General features: G+C 38.4%; 1 protein-coding gene across 35 annotated transcripts in view; it reads right to left on the bottom strand.

Moving 5' to 3' along the window:
- Nucleotides 1–19,475, bottom strand: part of CLASP2 (cytoplasmic linker associated protein 2) — a 185,310-nt gene that overhangs the window by 151,443 nt on the left and 14,392 nt on the right. For all 35 annotated transcript variants that reach the window (XM_086720288.1, XM_086720337.1, XM_086720293.1 and 32 more), the window contains exons 2-6: nt 19,221–19,299; nt 13,089–13,192; nt 11,323–11,414; nt 10,071–10,146; nt 8,185–8,282 (exon numbers count right to left, since the gene is read on the bottom strand). In XM_086720288.1, the coding sequence (XP_086576414.1) occupies nt 8,185–8,282; nt 10,071–10,146; nt 11,323–11,414; nt 13,089–13,192; nt 19,221–19,299 (449 nt within the window). The remainder of the gene's footprint in view (nt 1–8,184; nt 8,283–10,070; nt 10,147–11,322; nt 11,415–13,088; nt 13,193–19,220; nt 19,300–19,475) is intronic.

The raw sequence follows: 19,475 nt of genomic DNA, 5'->3' as shown, positions 1-19,475 counted from the left end.
TAAATTGAGGATACTTTTGGTCTTAAAAATATTTTTTTTTAGCTGAAAACCTTCTAGGAACTCATCATAATGAGATTTCTAAACCTTAACCTCACCTCCTACCCCCATTAAATTCAACAAATAAAAATATTCACACATCTGGGGTGCCAGGGTGGCTCTGTGGGTTAAGCCTCCAACTTTGGCTCAGGTCATGATCTCACAGTTCGGGAGTTCGAGCCCCACATCAGGCTCTCTGCAGTCAGCACAGAGCCTGCTTTGGTTCCTCTGTCCTCCTCTCTCTGCCCTTCCCATGCACACATGCACTCTCTCTCAAAAAATAAACACACATTAAAAATTCACACATCTAGAAGGACTTCAGTTTAAAGACACAGGTTGCTCATTTACAGCTCTTCCAGAGTACTGAGCAGACAGCAGACAGGTTGCCCAGAGAAAAGAGGTGGGCAAGACGAAATGCGGGAAGAAACCCTGGAACCGGAAGGTGGGACCTCGGAATGAAGACCAGACGGACAGGAACAGAAAGGAGAGGATCCAGGAGAGCTCTTTGGGGAAAAAGGCAGAACAAAGATGTTAAGAAGTATGAAATTAACATACAGCTAGAGTAGCAAAGTGGGAGTAAGAAACTGACGATAGAAAGCTGAGAAGAGAATTGGTAAGGAATTAAGGTCGGCAGACAAAACATACAGCAAGAAATGTCTACAGGCAGCTTTAATTCAAAAAAGGAGCGGGGGAAATAAGCTGAAATTCTAGGGAAATATAATGGTAACAGGGAAGGAGGGAGGGAGGTTTAGTTAAGGTGGAAGATATCACCCAAAGGTCTTTGAAACTGGGTTGGGCTACGAGAGATGCACACTGAGCTTATCTCACACCCTTTATCCTGCTGCCAACCCTCACTTAGCTTCCTATAACTATCCTGCTCTCTCTTCTCAGTCTCCCTTTTTTTTTTTTTTTTTTTAGTTTTTATTTATTCATGTAAGTAATCTCTATACCCAACATGGGGCTCAAACTCACCACCCCAATATCAAGAAGTCACATGCTCTTCTGACTGAGCCAGCCAGGCACCCCCAGTCCCCCTTTCCTTCTAATGCTTCTCACTTGACCAACTTCCACGTGAAACATTGACATTTGCTTAGTATTCACTGAAAGGATTTTAGTTCCCTGTTTAAAATTTTATAAGAAGTTCACACCTTCCTATCTTTATTTTTTTTTAGTATTTTTATTTTATTTGAAAGAGTGAGAGAGATCCTGCATGTGTATGAGTGGGGTAGGAGGGGGAGGGGCAGAGGGGGAGAGACAGAGAGACAGGAGAGAGAGGAGAGAGGAGAGAGGAGAGAGGACAGAGGAGAGAGGAGAGAGGAGAGGAGAGAAGATCAGAGAGAGAGAGAGAGAGAGAGAGCGAATCTTATGCAGGCTCCACACTCAGCCTCAGGACCCCGACACGCGGCTCAATCCCACAACCCTGAGATCGTGACCTGAGCCAAAACCAAGAGTCAGACGCTCAACCAACTAAGCTGCCCAGGCACCCCACACCTTATGATCTTTAAAAGAAAAAAACTAAACATACTATAATTTTCTTTCTATGTGGCCCTCGCCAGATTGCCCTCATCCCTATCATTAAGTCTCAAATAATACAAAGCTCCATATAACTATTTAGCTTATTCATAGTGGAAGATCACTGCACATATAATCCGATGGCAAAGGAATAAGGGCAGAAAGAAGAGACGAGAATCTTTTAAGTAATTCAGGAAGAAAAAAAATTATAAAATTCAGTGGAAAGAAAGTACAAAGAAGCCGGATTGTCCAAAAGGCCAGTAAGGTTCTAGGAAGGTTCTGACTCAGGAGAAAGACAGAGACCAACCAGTAAACCTTCAGTATAGAACTGGAAAAGCAACTCTAACCGAAGTCCACATTTAAGTTTAGAGTCAAAATAACAAATTTCACTGTAGTTTTGATCTGTATTTCTCAAGATGGCTAATGGTGCTGAACATCTTTATTATGGGTTTATTGGCCATTTGTATTTTTTCTATTCAAATCCTTTGCCTGTTTTTAAAATTGCTTATCTGTCCTTTCACTGTTGAATTGTAGAAGTTTTTTATAGATTATTTATATACTCAGGACATAAGTCTTTTATGAGATGTATAATTTGTAAATATTTTCCCCATTATGTGGGTTTTCTTCAGATTTCTTGATGGTATCCCCTGAAGCCCAAGTGTTGGGTTGTATTTTGATGAAGTACAATATACCTATTTATTTATTTTGAGAGAGTGATCATGAGTGGGGGAGAGGCAGAGAGAAAGAGACAATCTCAAGCAGGTTCTGCGCTGTCGGCACACAGCCTGACACGGGGCTCGATCTCACAAACTGTGAGATCACGACCTGGGCTGAAATCAAGAGTCAGATGCTTAACCGACTGAGCCACTCGGGCACCCCAATATATCTATTTTTAATTTGGCTGCTTATGCTTACGCTTATGCATATGTAAGAAACCACTGCCTAGCATTTTCTAAGTTTTATCGTTTTAGCTCTTACATTTAGTTTTATGATCCATTTAGAGTTAATTTGGGGGTTTGGTGTGAAGAAGCCCAACTTTTTTCTACTGCCCATGGAAATTCGGTTTTTACAGCATCATTTGTGGAAAAGACTATTCTTTTCCCATTGAGTGGTGTCAGTACTTTTGACAAAAATCAACGGGCCATAAATGTAAGGGTTTACTTCTAGACTCTTACACTGATCACATGCCTAGTGTTAATGCCACTACCACACCACCAGGCCTTATCTTTTTAAAAATAGCTGACAAAGGAAGAAAAAAATTTTAATTATTATTTTAAAACTATTTGATTCAATGGCTTTATAAATTCTACTTACGTTTAGCTATTTTAATAAAGAAGAAGGTCTTTGACATAAATAAGGGTGGGCAAAACCAGAAATTTACCCTAAAGAGTTGTATCCAACAGGAAATTTGGAAATCACAAAGAGAGCAGCATTTGAGAAACAGAAATATTCTTTCTGAAAATTAAACTTTCATGACCACTATGATTAAAAAATATAATTCTCAAAGAAATTTAATATTCGATATAAAGTTAACTTTTGAGAATAAATGCTGGTGGAAAGAGGGCAACAGTGGAACATTATTTGAAGAAAGAAGTAAACCAAACAGTCATTCATATTTTACCTTATGAAAGTTTTAGATTCTTTGATATAAATGGGTCCAGTATTTTGAAGATTCAAAATAGTGCCTACAAAATAGTGAGGTCATCATATGCTAAAAGGATAGAAGACACTCTGTGCATGCCTGAAGCAAAGCTCATCACACCTTATACCTACAGAGTCCTTCCCATTCTGTACTACCCGGCAGAGAAGCATCATGGAGAAGAACAACACGAGCACAGCACTGAGGAAAGAACTGTGGACCGGAAGTCAGAAAGCCTCAGCTTCTCACCAACTGTCTCACCAACCTGTCTCTGCTCTGGTCTCAGACTCCTGAGCTGTCGAGTGACTAGCCCGCTTAGAGGTTGGAGAAACAAGAAGAATGGACACGGTTAAGAAGTCATTGGCTTATTTCAGTAAGAACATTAGCATGAGCTATCCAGGTATGATAAAACCCTTAAAGTTGATTCTGATGGGGGGAGAAAAAGCACATAAGGAGTTTCCCCTAACAACTAAAGTTACTTATAAAACATAACTTGGGAAGAAAGGAATATTACACACTAATCTTACTTGGAGCATAAATGCAAAAATCCTAAGCACATATATGGACACTTAATTTATAAACACAAGGAACACAGAAGAAAGACATTTTCAATAAGTGGTCTGGGTCAAGTGGACACCCACATGGAAAAAAAAATGTATCTGCACCCCTAGCTCACACCACTTTCAAGGAAAATACCACATGGCCTATAAATCTAAATGTGAATGAAACTTGAAGACAATTACCCAGAGCATGTCTTTAAGACATTAGGGTAAGTAAATATTTCTTAAACCAGGCACAAAAATGTCTAATTGTAAAGGAAATGACTGAAAACTACATGAAAATTAAAACTCACGTACGCGAAAAGACATCGCCAAGAAAGTAAAAAGGCAAGTCATAAGGTGGGAGAGGATATCTGAAGCATATACATAGCTGAAAATGGGCCTGTATCTAGAACATATTTTTTAAAAGTTCTAATAATCAATTTTTTTAAATGACAGACCACCGAATTTTTTAAAAACAGGCAAAAGACCTGAAAAGACACTTTATTTTAAAAAAAAAATTTTTTTTTTCAACGTTTATTTATTTTTGGGACAGAGAGAGACAGAGCATGAATGGGGGAGGGGCAGAGAGAGAGGGAGACACAGAATCGGAAACAGGCTCCAGGCTCCGAGCCATCAGCCCAGAGCCCGACACGGGGCTCGAACTCACGGACCGTGAGATCGTGACCTGGCTGAAGTCGGACGCTTAACCGACTGCGCCACCCAGGCGCCCCCGAAAAGACACTTTAAAAGAACATATCCAAATGACTGATAAATGCATTAAACGGTGATCTTCTTTATTAGTAATCAGAAAAATGCAGATCATAACACATTCACCAGAAATCTAAAGTTAGTAAAAATAAGACTAATAATTTAGGCAAGTAACAGTGAAAATATAGACTAATAGGAAGTTGCAAACAGTGCCAGTAAGAATACAAATGAGTACAACCACTCTGGACAAGTGTTTGTCAATATCAGTTACAGGTGAACATACCCTATGGCCCAACAATTTCACTCTCAGACATATTCTAAGAGAATGAATACATACGCACACCAAAAGACATGTACAAGAATGTTTTTAATAGCATTATCCAAAAAAGCTACAAGCTGAAAACAACCCACAAGCCCATCATTAGTATGGATTCATAGTATAATCTATTCGTAAAATGGAGAACTATATGGCAATGAAAATAAACCAACTGTAGCCAGATCCAACAACCCAAATGAATTAAAAAAAAAAAATTAACTGAGAGAAGGCAGACACAAAAGAACACATACTTTATGATTCCATTTATATAAAATTCAAAAACAGGCAAAATGAAAGTATTGTGATAAAAAGCGGGATCATGGTTACTTTTGGGAAGGACAGAAATGGCAAGAATTAAAAAGGTTTTGGGAGGCTTCTGGATGATTGTAATGTTCTACTCTGCCACCTGTGTGGTAGATACATGGGTATATTCGCTTTGTGATAATTTACACAGCTGCATACTTATGAGTTACATATTTTTCTGTATGATGCCACACTTGAATAAAATTGTAAAATTATTTAGTAGAAAGTAATTTCAATATAAATTTTTAATTTTTTTAATGTTTTATTTTTGAAAGAGAGCGAGCGAGCAAGGGGCAGAGAGAGAGAGGGAGACACAGAATCTGAAGCACGCTCCAGGCTCTGAGCTGTCAGCACAGAGCCCGACATGAGGCTTAAACCCAAGAACCTTGAGATCAGGACTTGAGCTAAAGTCAGGCACTTAACCGACTGAGCCACCTAGGCGTCCCTAAATTTTAAAATATATATAACGTAACATATATACATACATATATGCACATACTCCTACACGTAAATATATTACATTAACATCAATTCTCTCATTCACATAAAATAACGTACTTTACTCAAATGAAATTGTTAGCTTTGTAAGTAGAAAATGAAGAAGCACTCAAAATAATGCATATTCCATGTACAATCTTGTTACCAAAAAATAATCGGTACTGGGAAAAAACTACATGGTAAGAGACACAGCCAGATAGGAAGAGAGTTACGACAACAGAATAGACCACCACCTCTTAAGTGGTCTGGCCTTTCCTGACACCACCCTACACCACCAAAAATCTATCAAGCCTCCAGATCCAACCAGCAAGTTACAGGGGGTGAGGACAGAAGAATATCTTAAACCACAACCACAGGAAAGGAATTAGCAATATTCAGAATACAGGAAACTTTACAGGATAAACTGCCTGGCTTATTGAACAAATAAACACAAGGGAAAAAAAGTGTTGGAGGTACATAAAGATTTGGAAAGACTTGTAAGAACATACCAGCTAATTGCGGGACTTCATTTGGGTATTGATACAAACAAAAACAGACACATACTTATGATGTTTAAAAGCAACTGGAAATTGGGGTGCCTGGGTGGCTCAGTCGGTTGAGTGTTCAACTTCAGCTCAGGTCACGATCTCACAGTTCGTGGGTTTGAGCCCCGCGTCGGGCTCTGGGCTGACAGCTCAGAGCCTGGAGCCTGTTTCGGATTCTGTGTCTCCCTCTCTCTCTGCCCCTCTCCCACTCATGCTGTCTCTCTCTGCCCCTCGAAAATAAAGAAACGTAATAAAAAAATTTTTTTAAAGCAACTGGAAATTTGTTTTTTGGGTTCTTTGAAACAACTGGAAATGTGAATGCTGACTGGATATTTGACTTATAGAATTATTTGCAAAAAAATTTTAACTTGTGATGACGGTATTATGGTCGTGACTGGAAAAAAACCTCTTTTTCAATTTCTGAATAATTACAGGTGAAACATCATGACTTGGGCTATGCTTCAAAAGAATACAGGACAAGAATAAGTAGGTAAGAGTATAACATATGAAACTGGCCATGAGTTGTTAATTGTTGAAGCTGTGTAATGGGTACATGAAGGTTCATTATACTACTGCCTACTTTAGCATATGTTTGAAATTTTCCGTAATAAAAAGTTAAAAAAACAACAAAAAAACCTTTCAAGCCTTCCTTAAAATGGGGACTAAAATTTGATAACAGAAAAATTTAATTGGAATAATATCTTTTTTTTTAAACCTATTTTTTTAAGTTTACTTATTTATTTTGAGAGAAAGAAAAAGGGAGAGAGGGAATCCCAAGGCGGTTCTACACTGTCAGTGCAGAGCCTCATGTGGGGCTTGAACTCACAGAACCGTGAGATCATGACCTGAGCTGAAACCAAGAGTTGGATGCTTAACCAACTGAGCCACCCAGGTGGGCCTTAAGTTTATTTCTGCGGGGGGAGAGAAAGCACAAGCAGGAGAAGGGCAGAGAGAGAGAGAGGGAGACACAAAATCCGAAGCAGGCCCCAGCTTCTGAGCTGTCAGCGCATAGCTGGACGACATGGGGCTTGAACTCACTAACTGTGAGATCACGACCTGAGCTGAAGTCGGATCCTTAACCAACTTAGTCGCCCAGGGACCCCTGAAAAAAGATCTTTAATAAAAATAGAAACTCTGAGAAGTACTAAAGAAAAAAAGTACCTCTGAAGAAAATGTTGATATATGAGAAGCTTATTGATGGGATTTTTATTTTTACTGACCTGATTGATGAGACTCAGATATTCTTAATTTTCCTTTTATTTGACTACACTTTAAGAGTAGTGACTAGGGGAGCCTGGGTGGCTCAATTGTTAAGCAGCTGACTTCGGCTGAGGTCACGATCTCATGGTTCATGAATTCGAGCCCCGTGTCGGGTTCTGTGCCGACAGCTCAGAGCCTGGAGCCTGTTTCAGATTCTGTGTCTCCCTCTCTCTCTCTTCCCCTCCCCCGTGTGCACGTGTGCTCTCTCTCTCTCTCTCAAAAAAAAAAAAAAAAAAAAAAAAAAAAAGAGTAGTGACTAATTCTTCTATAGCTTTCTGTTATCCAGTACCTTGTATAGTATCTTTCAACAGGAGGCACTAAAAAAAATATTTACTTAATGAATGGATTAATATTTTTACTATAATCTTGCTCAAGCATCTTCCAGATACTGTAATGATTATTACTGCCTGGTATCCAAAAACAGTTTACCTGACATGGTATTTAATTACATATTAAATAATACAGGAGTATATATATAATCAACCAGTGTCCAAGAAAATTACAAGATCTCAAGAACTTTGTATTTAATTTTATTTTTTAAATGTTTATTTTCGAGAAAGATGGGGGCAGAGAGAGGGAGACGGGATCCGAAGCAGACTCTGTTTTGATAGCAGACAGCACAACGCGGGGCTCAAACCACAAGATCACGACCTGAGGCGAAGTCGGACTCTTAACCGACTGAGCCACCCAGGTGCCCCTCAAAAACTTTTTAAACGGTGATAACCTGCATATCTTTTTGTATCTTCAGAATTTTAAAAAATTTCAGAAAACTGAACCTATTTAAAATACACACATGAAAGTAAGCTTCTGAAACGAGTGCAAATAAACAAATGTAGCGAGACTTACCTAGCAGGGGGAATCCCCCTCTTACAGAGGTCCACCCTCACTCTCTCTCCCACATGTCTATAGATCTCCACCACAGCCAATACTGCCGCATCTCTCACCTGCCAAAGAATTCAGAAATTTAAAAAAACAAACAAAACAAAAAAAAACACCTTAGATGAAACATAATAAAATACTTCACCTCAAGGCAACATTACACTCGCACACCACCTTGAAGCTCTCAGTTGGTTTTAATGCTTCTAAACCCCTGAAAGATTTTGGCAGGTCATTAACAAAAACCAAGAGGGCCTGCAGAGAAACCTCTAGAGAAACCTTGTAAAAGGTTCTGTAGAAACCTAAAACATGTAAATAAAAGCTATTAATGTGGCTTTTAAAAAACCTTCTATTTGTAATAAGCCTGCATAAAAGCTGCCAGTAACTGTATGATTACAAATCATTACTGCGGTTAATATACTTTCCTGGAATAAAACTGCCCTTCAAGAATGTATTCCGAACCCAACACTCAATAATGCGCAAAGCATCGTTACTCACAATGGTCAAAAGATGAAAACATCCCAAATGTCCACCTGTGGATGTATGTATAAAGAAAACGTGGTATACACACACAATGGAATATTATACAGCCTTAAAAACGAGAGGAGGAAGTCGGACAAATGACAACACAGAAGAACCCTGAAGACATTATGCCAGGTAAAACATGTTAAATACAAAAGGACAAATTATATGGTTCCACTTTCATGAAATACCTAGAGCGTAACAATTCACAGGAGAAAAAGTAGTATGTGGTTGCCAGGAGCTGGAGGACTGCGGGGAATAGGGAGTTCTTGCTTAACAGGTATGGGTTTGGGAAGATGAAAAAGTTCTGGAGATAGACCGTGGTGATGGCTGCACAACAGTGTACTTAATGCCAACGAACTACACACTTCAAAATGATTACAATGGCAGGGGCGCCTGGGGGGCTCAGTCGGTTAAGCGTCCGACTTAGGCTCAGGTCATGATCTCGCGGTTCGTGAGTTCGAGCCCCGTGTCAGGCTCTGTGCTGACAGCTCGGAGCCTGGAGCCTGCTTCAGGTTCTGTGTCTCCCTCTCTCTGACCCTCTCCAGCTCACACTCTGTCTCTCTCTCTCAAAAATAGACAAACATTAATACAAAATGACCAGAATGGTAAATTTTATGTTGTGTATATTTTACTACAATTAAAAGAAAAAAATGTGGCCTCAAGACAGGAATTTGGAAGATGGCCATATTTTCCATGCCCAGCCCACCGCCAAAAAGCAAATGAAGAGGAAGTAAAACTCTACAAACCTCCAGGGGCAGAGCCAGGCCTAGTAGCAAGGAAAACCTTATCCAGGGTTATTCCAAATGCTCAAGCTGTGCCAAAAAGGTTACAGTCAAGATTCAACTCCACTAGGACGGACAGGATCCAGAATACTCCCTTTTTATGCCTAGCATACGCAGCTCAGGTAAATGTCTAACAAGGGATATACCACTGGTACAAATTCTCTCGTTAAACAGGGTTCTGTGGCAAAAAGTTGTTACGCAGCCACTTTCAGGAATGAAGAAATGAGGCTGACAACCTGTCCTCACGGTTAAGTGCAGGACTACGGAAAGGAAGGCTCTTTGTCACTCCATCTTTCAAACCCGAGAACTATCCTTTCAGCACCACACATCCTTAACACCAGTCAAACGAGTGACAAACTTAAGCAACTGAAGTGAATATAATGTGTTCTCAGGAAGTAACTGGTGGATTTTAAGAGCAAAATGACACGAAATCTTGATTTCAGAACCCCCTCCACCCTCCCTCTCCTTTTTTAAAAACGGAGTAAGAGCCCTAAGAAGAAGAGGTGGCCAAAAAAGTTAGTCAATGCTTGAATGTAAATAAAATTTTACCTGACTGTTGGAATCTCCAAATAAGATACACAAATGTGGTACCAACTTGCTGAGGACTAGCGGCCGAGCCCCAAAACTAAATAAAATTTGAAACAAAATAAAGAGAATTCGGTTTTAGTCAAACAGTAAACAAACTATACTTTCTTCTGGTTTGTATCAATAAGACAAATATGGTGGACAGCACGGGCACACATCATTAAAACATGAAGGATGTGAGACACAAGCAAAAACTAATTCTAAACAATGTGAAATATGCAAAAGTGAATAATCATGACTGACAATGAAAACTGTTGACACATGATCCAACAGAACAAAATGTTCAACCGATGGCACTCTTAAACCTAGCAACCTATCGATCGCTCATGAAAATTTGAGCTTTTGCTTTAAAATAGTGATATTTTTAGATGCTGTGTCTCCAATAAATTTGCATTCCAATAAACCTTTACTTATGTTTATTAATATTTTGATGAGGTCATGGGTTGAAAGCAAATGACAGGAGAGCCAAAAACCACAAAAGCTGTGCAGACTGAATGCACTTACAAGCTCTAGATGGCAGAAAGGACCACAGAGGAGTAAAAGAAAGTAAGTGAAGGTATAGTTAGAATAAAGGAAGTAACGCTACAGGAAAAGTTGAAAGTTACAATAGATCACCTATCTTGTCGCATAGAACTTGAGCACATAATCAAGAAAGGGAACAAAAGCCCTGGCTGACCAGTTTTTCGGACTGGAGTTGTGAGCTCTGTGTTATCTGTGTTATCTATGCTTCAGAGCTCTACATAATGCTACCCAATTCACCGTCTAGCTACCTGGCCGAATCTTGGTCAGTCTATGATTTTGGTAACTACCCACCGTGGTCTAGAAAACCTAGGTGGGGGAAATAGCTACAATATCTGAAATACCACTGAGTTAAAAACAATGCCAAACTGGGTCCAGAACAGAAGAAGATCCTAAGTTATACCAGCATTCCTGTTATATGACCATCTATTTTGGGTAGCAACTATTACTCAACTTATTTAAGAAAAAAAGAGAAACACTTATCACTGACTAGTTGTTTTAAATTAATATACACATAAAAAATTAACAGCCGAAGATATCAGATCAAATAAAAACTCTCATACCAGAGATCAATTAATAACTAATTTAAAATTTGTTATTTCCATAGCTTTCCTTGAGCTTTACAAAATGGATACTGTTTTTTCTTTTTAGCAAAATGAAAAACAAGTTGACTATTTTCAATAATCATAAAACTTACACGTTTAAGGTTTCAATAAGACATAGACACACGCCTTCTCGAGATCGAAAATTCTTGTGCTTAAAACCAGAAGTCAACTGTTCCCAAATGTACTATTTGAAGGAGAAGTAAACAAGAATAACAAAAAATTAAATTACTCATGCTTTAATCTTTTATCTATTCCCAACCTTATCACCAACTTTCACGAGAACTCAATTTTCCCATCAGATTTTACTTCTCAGTTTTTCTAAGCCAATTTGTGCTAGCATTGTTCTCACCCATTTTCTAATATTATAATCACATTTTTTGGTTTTTATTTAATATCTTTCACTTTAGATTTCAATTATTCTCAGAAAAACAATGTCCAATACCTAAAAACCTTACAATTTCCATGCACAGAGAATTCTAAGCTTTAGAAACCTTTGACAACAATGCTACCATTATAAGCCCAGTAGTCCAGTAAGCATTCAAAATGCCTAATGTTGCCTGGCAACTACTACAGACTGTCACATGGAACAGGATTTTTCAACATTTTATAATTCAGGCTTTTCTCCTTCAGCACTGGATCCAAATACAGAAACATTATTTGGGTAAGTCATTTTATTGCTGCCTACTATAATTCTCTTTTGTAAAAAGCATACATAAACCTATACAGATAATCCAACTTTATTTTCCAAACATACAGCCAATTGTCTCAATCAGTCCTTTCTCTGCAGTTAGAAACACCATCCTTTCCATTTATTAAATTCATGCATGCATACACATACACACACACACACACACACACCCTTCTCTTCCTGGACTCTATTCAGTTCTACTAATATTACTCTCTGCCAAACTTTCTAGAAGGTAACCTGGAAGTTTACCTGGAAAACCTGAAATGTGAATAACCACCTCTGGAACACCAGTCTATATAAATACTTATATTTATGTCCAAAAACACACGTACAAGGATGTTACTTACAGTACTATTTATAATAACACATCAAAAGGGAGTTAAAATTTGAACCACTAAGCAAGTGCTGAAGGATACCCACCAAACTATTAGCAAGGACTTCATTCTAAGGTGTAAAATATCTCGGCCAACAGTTTATTTTTACAATTGAACACTCTTTGGATGTTTTTCTAAAACGTATGTAATACATAATTTTAAAACTGTATTCTAAGTGATAACACATTAAGTGATAACACATTGCATATATTGTAAATTCTGATTTTTTTCTACTTAACATGAGATATTCTATAAATCTTTATTTACATGTCAATTTATTTTCAGTCTCCTTTCAAAACATCTCCCTAAGGGCTAATTTTTTTTTTTTTTTACTATATTCATAACACACAAATCAGTGTCCTAGAATATATGCTTTATCTAATTAGTAACCACCTGTTTAAATAAAAAATTTTGTTCTTGTCAGTGTAAAAGTCGCAGTAATTAATACAACATTCAGTAGTTCTCAAAAGGAGCTTTCTCACTGAACACTGTATAACCTGCAGGTAAGAGAAACCAAAGAATAATATATTCAGCATATCGTCCTAGTAACAGAATCTGAGTCAGCTTTATAAAAAATGCCAAAGAGTAGAAAATAGGAAAAAGCAAAACAACACAACGTTAAACACTGACATTTTACTTTAAATTTCAATTTCTTTAGAGCATTAACAATGATTCACTGTTTCCAATTTCAGCTTCCATGTCCCTGGAGGCTTCCATGACTCGCTGTGATTACCATCCATCTATCCCGATATTTCATCACTGATTAGCAAAATCGAAATTTAAAAGGTAGGCCTACCATAGGTGCTGCTACTTGATCCATCAGCTTCAATATCAGAGTCTGAGCTTCGTCTCGAACCTTGTCTTTGGCATCTCCCATTCTGTCTATTAAAGCTACAATAACTAGAGAAAGGCAGGAGGAAGAGAGTAAATATTTATAATTCACCTCCATTATAAGCTATATTTTACAAAATTATAATCAGCTCGTTTCATAAATGAAAAGTTATCAGGTAAGCAAATTATTTTCTTTACTCATGAGTCCAACAAAAACTAACGGAGAAGGAAGGTTCAAAAGTATACTCACAGCATGATATCCACTTATGATCATGTTCAAAAAACAGGCAGGACTAAACACTATCCTATTTAGAGACGTGTGTGGCTAGTCAAGCTCTACAGATCAGCAAGGGAGTGGTCATCCGAAACGTCACGTCAGTGGTAACGTCTGGTAGAGGGAGGGAGGGGTCATTAGGAAACGCAGAGAGGAACAGCTAAGATGGCACAGTTCTGGTTTCCTGACCTGGGCACAGGCAGGTGTCGGTTTATGATCACATGTTTGACATATGATCACATGTTTGACATGTATGTATGACATATTATTCTGACAAAAATAAAAGCCTAGGCCCCCGGGATTACAGTTTTTCTCTACTATGTCCAAGACTGTGGCACTGTTTCACGCAAGGAGGCAAGAAAGGCAGGTGAGAGTCTATTCTTGGAGAGTTTTCATGAAAATGGCTTCTGTAACTGTAAGTCGACAAAGAACCACCAAGAAATGACATCTGTTGAGGGTGAGGGTGAAGGGAAAGGGAGGTGACGGCAGAATTCAGAGGGCACAGATTCTAAAGTTCACTCATAGGGCAAAAGTCTCTCACAGTCAAAATTATCTTTTTGTAATCCCTTAAATCACCACTGCCCCTCGTGTGGTATTACAAGGTGTGAGGCCACATTATTTACTCTCCTTTTGTCTTTACTTTCTCAGCTCCTAAAGGTCTGCAGCAGTGCTCACCCCAAAAGGTGACTAAAAATTAAAGAGAGAATACATTTAACTTAGAGTGAAGGGCACTAAGTAAGTACTCTGTGTGTCACCTGCCACCCCCATCATCCTCCATGTTGGACAGCAAAGAAATTAACTTGTTTCTCTTTTGACACGACAGCTATAGCCTTCCTTTCCCTGAGGCGGTGAAGGTTGAGGCCTAGTTTAAATAAGGGAAGGAAGAAGAAATAAGATGGAGAAAGGGATTTTCTCTCATTTATTTATAGACAATTATAATTAAGTGTATACATAATTTAATGCAAATATATTCTACAATAAACACTGTCTACAATATAACAACCAGACTGATTTAGTAATAATAAACAACACTTACGGAAAAAAGAAATTACATTATTTTTGGAAGAAAATTAGACTATAGTGAGAAGCCCACTATACCAAATGGAATATTATCCAAAAACCTAAGCTTAATCAAGGAAATGACTGTATAAGAAAACAAAGTTCTTGCCATAAAACCATAAGCCTAATCATGAGGCAACTGAAGTACCTGTCTGTCAGCTTGAACAATATAAATACTTCTCATCTTGCTTAGATGTATTGTTAACGTTAGAGAAAACCATTGACATCTGTAGGACTGGCTGTTGTGGGACTCTGGTTCTGATAGCTTCTGAGAGGCAGAAGATAGTAATAAACGCTCAATAAATGTTAGATATTACTCCGTACTAAGCATTGAATTATCTCACGTCAACCTCGTAACAGCCCAATTAAAGAGAGTAGGCTCATTTGATAGAGAAGGCCCAAAAGGATTAAATACCTTGCCCAAAGTCACAAAAATAGCAAGCTGAAACCAGGACTTAAATAATCCACACAATTAGGTCCCAGTTATAACTACTTCCATTTACTACTTGTAATCGATGGGTTCTATGTGTGTGTACGTGTGTGTGTGTCTGTGTGTGTTAACAATCACACAACAGGAGTATGAAAAAAAATATCCACTGCATTCTTGAGAGGTGGGATTTAACTCCAAAAAGAAAACTAAAATGTTGGCCCAAACCAGGGCTCACTTCAAGACAAAAAACTAAACTTTTATAGAATATAAAGAGCAAAAACAACCTGACACTGACACTACATAAACATTTTATTATGGTTATTAAACAAAAAAAATCCATAACTTTTTTGCATTAGAGTTCCTTTCTGATACATACTCGCTTGGTGTGAAACAGAACAAGATTTTATTCCTGGTTTTACCAGTTGTTAATCATTCAAGACCGTAAACTTCTCTGAATTTGAAAGTTTCCTTGTCTATAAAGTAAGGAGGGGTGCAGGCCTGTACCTCACATGACTAGTGACAGAATGATGTAAAACTGGAAAAAAAAAAAAAAAAAAGAAAACAAAACCCACTTGTGCTAAGCCCATAATAAGCATTTGGAGGAGTCCACAGTCTACCCAAAAGATCTGTACGTATCATAATGACCACTGAATTACCATTCAACGTGATGGATATTCAATAGAAAATTATGGGACTCCAAAACAGAGCTGTTTACCATGCAGCCAGTAAGAACCTGCTACACAGACTGGAACCTGAACAGTGAAACAGCGAAGAAGTTCAAAGCACAGCTAGCGGTATGTCTTATTCTCTCGGCACTGAATGAGACACGGACCATCTTGCGTTTTACAAGATGCAGGAGCGATGAGCAGGAAGCCCGACTATTCTAATACTCTTTCTGTAATTCCATTTTGGGTTAAAACTATCTGTTTAAAATTTGTAAAATATGAGATCCTTTACTGAATTCAGTTATCATAAAACCAGGGTTGGTGATCGCTGTTAAATGTAAATCGGATATATTTTTTTGTTTGAAAAACTTATTTTTCCACAGTATCTGTGGCCACAAAAGAAATTTTAAATATTTTACATTAAAAGAGCTACATCAAAAGAGCCCATACTCTTTCTGGAACTTTGTCTAAAACTGAACATCAATCTCAATTTTCCTAAAACATCTCTTCACTTTTAATGTAAAAAGATAAAAAAAAATACCTTTGATAGTTAATAACCTAAGTGTACCGAAAGACAGTATCACTCACATCAAGTTACATACATCTAAGATGACATTATTTAAAAAAAAAAAACAAACCTTCAGGGGCCCCTGGGTGGCTCAGTCGGTCAAGCGTCTGACTTTGGCTTAAGTCATGATCTCACAGTTTGTGGGTTTGAGCTCCACATCGGACTCTGAGCTTACAGCTCAGAGCCTGGAGGCTGCTTTGGATTCTCTCTCCCCCCCACCTCAAAAATAAACACACGTGAAGGTCTCCTAAAGTGGTTTGGCTAAGGCATAAAACAGAGTAAAACAAAAAAAGCTAACCCTGGGCTCTTCATTTAGTACTGTACCTCCTTAAGAGTACACAGAGGGGCACCTGCGTGGCTCAGCTGGTTAACCCTCCAACTCTTGATTTTGGCTCAGGTCGTGACCTCACGGTTCCCAGGTTCAAGCCCTGCAGGCGGGTTTGAGCCCTGCGGGCAGGCTCTGCTGGGGATTCCCGCTCTCCCTCTCTCTCTGCCCCTCCCCTGCTGGCTCTTTCTCTTTCTCTAAATTAAAACAAAATGAAACAAGAGTACAAATATATACTGCCTATCTTGTGGAGCTATCATACAAATTAGAAATGATGTGGGGATAATCTTTTATACACGTAAAGTTGATAAAGCCCAATATGGGTAACAAGTAGGCAATATACACTAGCAAAGCAGTGATGAAATTTTCGTTATACTACACTGACTCTGAATTAATAACAAGTTTGAATCTCACCAAGGAAAATGATGGACACTTGGGGTTCAAAGTGAAAATGATACTAATATTAATGTACACAAATAACCATAAGGAGTAGATGAGAAGACAGAAAAAAAAACTACACATATAAGCCTATATACATGTATGGAAAACACATACGAAAAATAATAAAAGCAACTTAATGTAATTCATTGACTATTTAACAGTATAAGAACTATAGAGTAAAGAAAAATTCAATTTTAGTATACGTGCTGCCGAAGAGAGCACTGAGTAAAGAAAAATTCAGAGTAGGCTGAGGTTGATCTGAAAAGCTCCCAGACACTGAAATCCGAAGTAGGTCTTTTAAAGAGAAAGGACGGACCACGGGAAAGAGGAGAGGATTTCAAAAGAAAGAGCAGCACAGCAGAACCATGAGCGAGTTAAGCCAGAACTACCAGGAGCGAGCAAGTTACTAACTAAAGTGGAGACAGTACTTGCTGAAGACCGCTGATAAAGAAGGCTGCTAAGACATGGAAGGGACGTACAGGCTGAGAGAAGTGGACCGCCACCAGAGGAGAGCAAAACAGAGGTTCTGAAAGCAGGACAGTCCCGGGAGGCAACAAACTGCGATTCTGGTCCCGTTATTCCTACTGCCTCATTATAAGGAGTCGGTGCATCAAACTCCATGTGGCTGTCCTTGCATTTGAAAAATAAGCAAGATACACAATACCTAGAATTACCGTCCGGTCTAAAATACGGTCTGTCACAACTAATAATAGGGAGCTACTATAGGGCAGGGGTCCCAAACATAAACGCCTCCAGTCAGGGAGGTACGGGAAATGCCAGAACTGAACCAGCTCTAGAAAGGGCGGTACTCCAAGCTGGCGGTATTATAACTGCTATCCTCAGGAAGGGGCAAGACGAGATGGGAGGACTTGTGAAGCAGAAAGCTCAGGACCCATACAAAAGAGAATCTACGACAAAACTTCAGCCAACAAGTAAGTACCTGTGGGGGCGGACAAGCCATAAATACGAATCTTTTACATAAAGCTTCCTGATTTTATTTTATTTTATTTTTTTAATTTTTTTTCAACGTTTATTTATTTATTTGGGACAGAGAGAGACAGAGCATGAACGGGGGAGGGGCAGAGAGAGAGGGAGACACAGAATCGGAAACAGGCTCCAGGCTCCGAGCCATCAGCCCAGAGCCCGACGCGGGGCTGGAACTCATGGACCGCGAGATCGTGACCTGGCTGAAGTCGGACGCTTAACCGACTGCGCCACCCAGGCGCCCCTCAAACTGTTTTAAGAAAATACCTAAGTAAAACACCTATGCCTAGTTTTTAACATCTATCACAGGATTTTAAGCAGAAGACTGATACGGTAAAGAATCGGCCTTTTCAGAAGACATTCATGCAAAGAATGACCTGGAACCAGGTAGTGATTAAAAAGGGAACTTACTGAAGGGAACTTACTAAGATGCTTCTGCTGAAAGGATAGTTAGACAATAAAAATAAGAAACCAGCAGAATCTGGGGACATACCAAACATGAAGAAAAAGCTGACCAAAGATAATTAGAAAATAAGTGTGAGGCATTAGGAAGCATTAACTTAATCCATAACAGAAAATCGTGAACAGCTGCGATTTCCCTTAACTATCGCTATACATTAGGAACCAGATCTACTCGTCAAAGCGCTCCAAAAGGCACACGAGGGCCACTTGGGTTTAGGAAACAGGTCAGAGCCAGCACTGTAATCCTGACGACTGTGCAAAGAAAAGAACTGCACCACGGGCTCGCGCCATACCGCAAACACACTGCAAGTGAGCCATCAAAGGATGGCTGGCAGCTCGGGACGGGTCTACAAACTATCTGCGGTAAAAAAAAAAAAAAAAAAAAAAAAAATTGAGAGTGTTTATAAAATCAAGTTTTAAAAACAATCTGACCAAAGTAATTTGGTCTACTGAATCTAATAATAAAAAATTGGGCCCCGTAGTTTTTTTTCCTTTCATTTTGCTGTATAACTTACTTTTACTGTATTTTACAAAATATTGGTCCTGTACCACAGAAGTCTAAAAAGCAGTGCTGTAAGTTACAAATTTTTAATGTTAAAAAAAGTAAAAGTTACAGTAAAAGTTTTTAAGTTATGAAGTAAAAATCTATTAGCAGGATATTTAATACGTCTTTTGCTTTTTTTGGTTTTATTTGTCTCAGAGGAAATAGAATTATTTTAATAGGCTTAAAATCTTTCATGTCTAGGCAAACTGAAATACTACGTAGTAGATCTCTGGGCTGTAGAAAATTACTTCTTTCCATTCACAGAGAACCAATTCTGTTAAAAACCATGAGAAAAAATGCCAGTATGTCAACACCTACAACGATTTTTAAATAAAGTTAACTTACCCATTACTACATAGGACTTAAATCGTGTTGATAATCTGTCCACAAAGGCACTTAAAATTTCCAATCCCATTAATGATACCTACAGACAGAAAAAATTGTAATGAATACAAACTACCAAAACATTCTTCAGTATCAATATATAATCACTGACATATAAAGATCTTCATATATTACCAAGTTTTTGTTTTTTCTAAGATACATTTTTTTGTATTTTTTTAATGTTTATTTATTTTTGAGAGAGTTAGAGAGAGAGAG

Source organism: Puma concolor, chromosome C2 (genome assembly GCF_028749965.1).
Source record: "Puma concolor isolate L17-30 chromosome C2, mPumCon1.1.hap2, whole genome shotgun sequence".
Lineage (NCBI taxonomy): Eukaryota > Metazoa > Chordata > Mammalia > Carnivora > Felidae > Puma > Puma concolor.
This window is presented reverse-complemented; position numbering and strand designations above follow the sequence as displayed.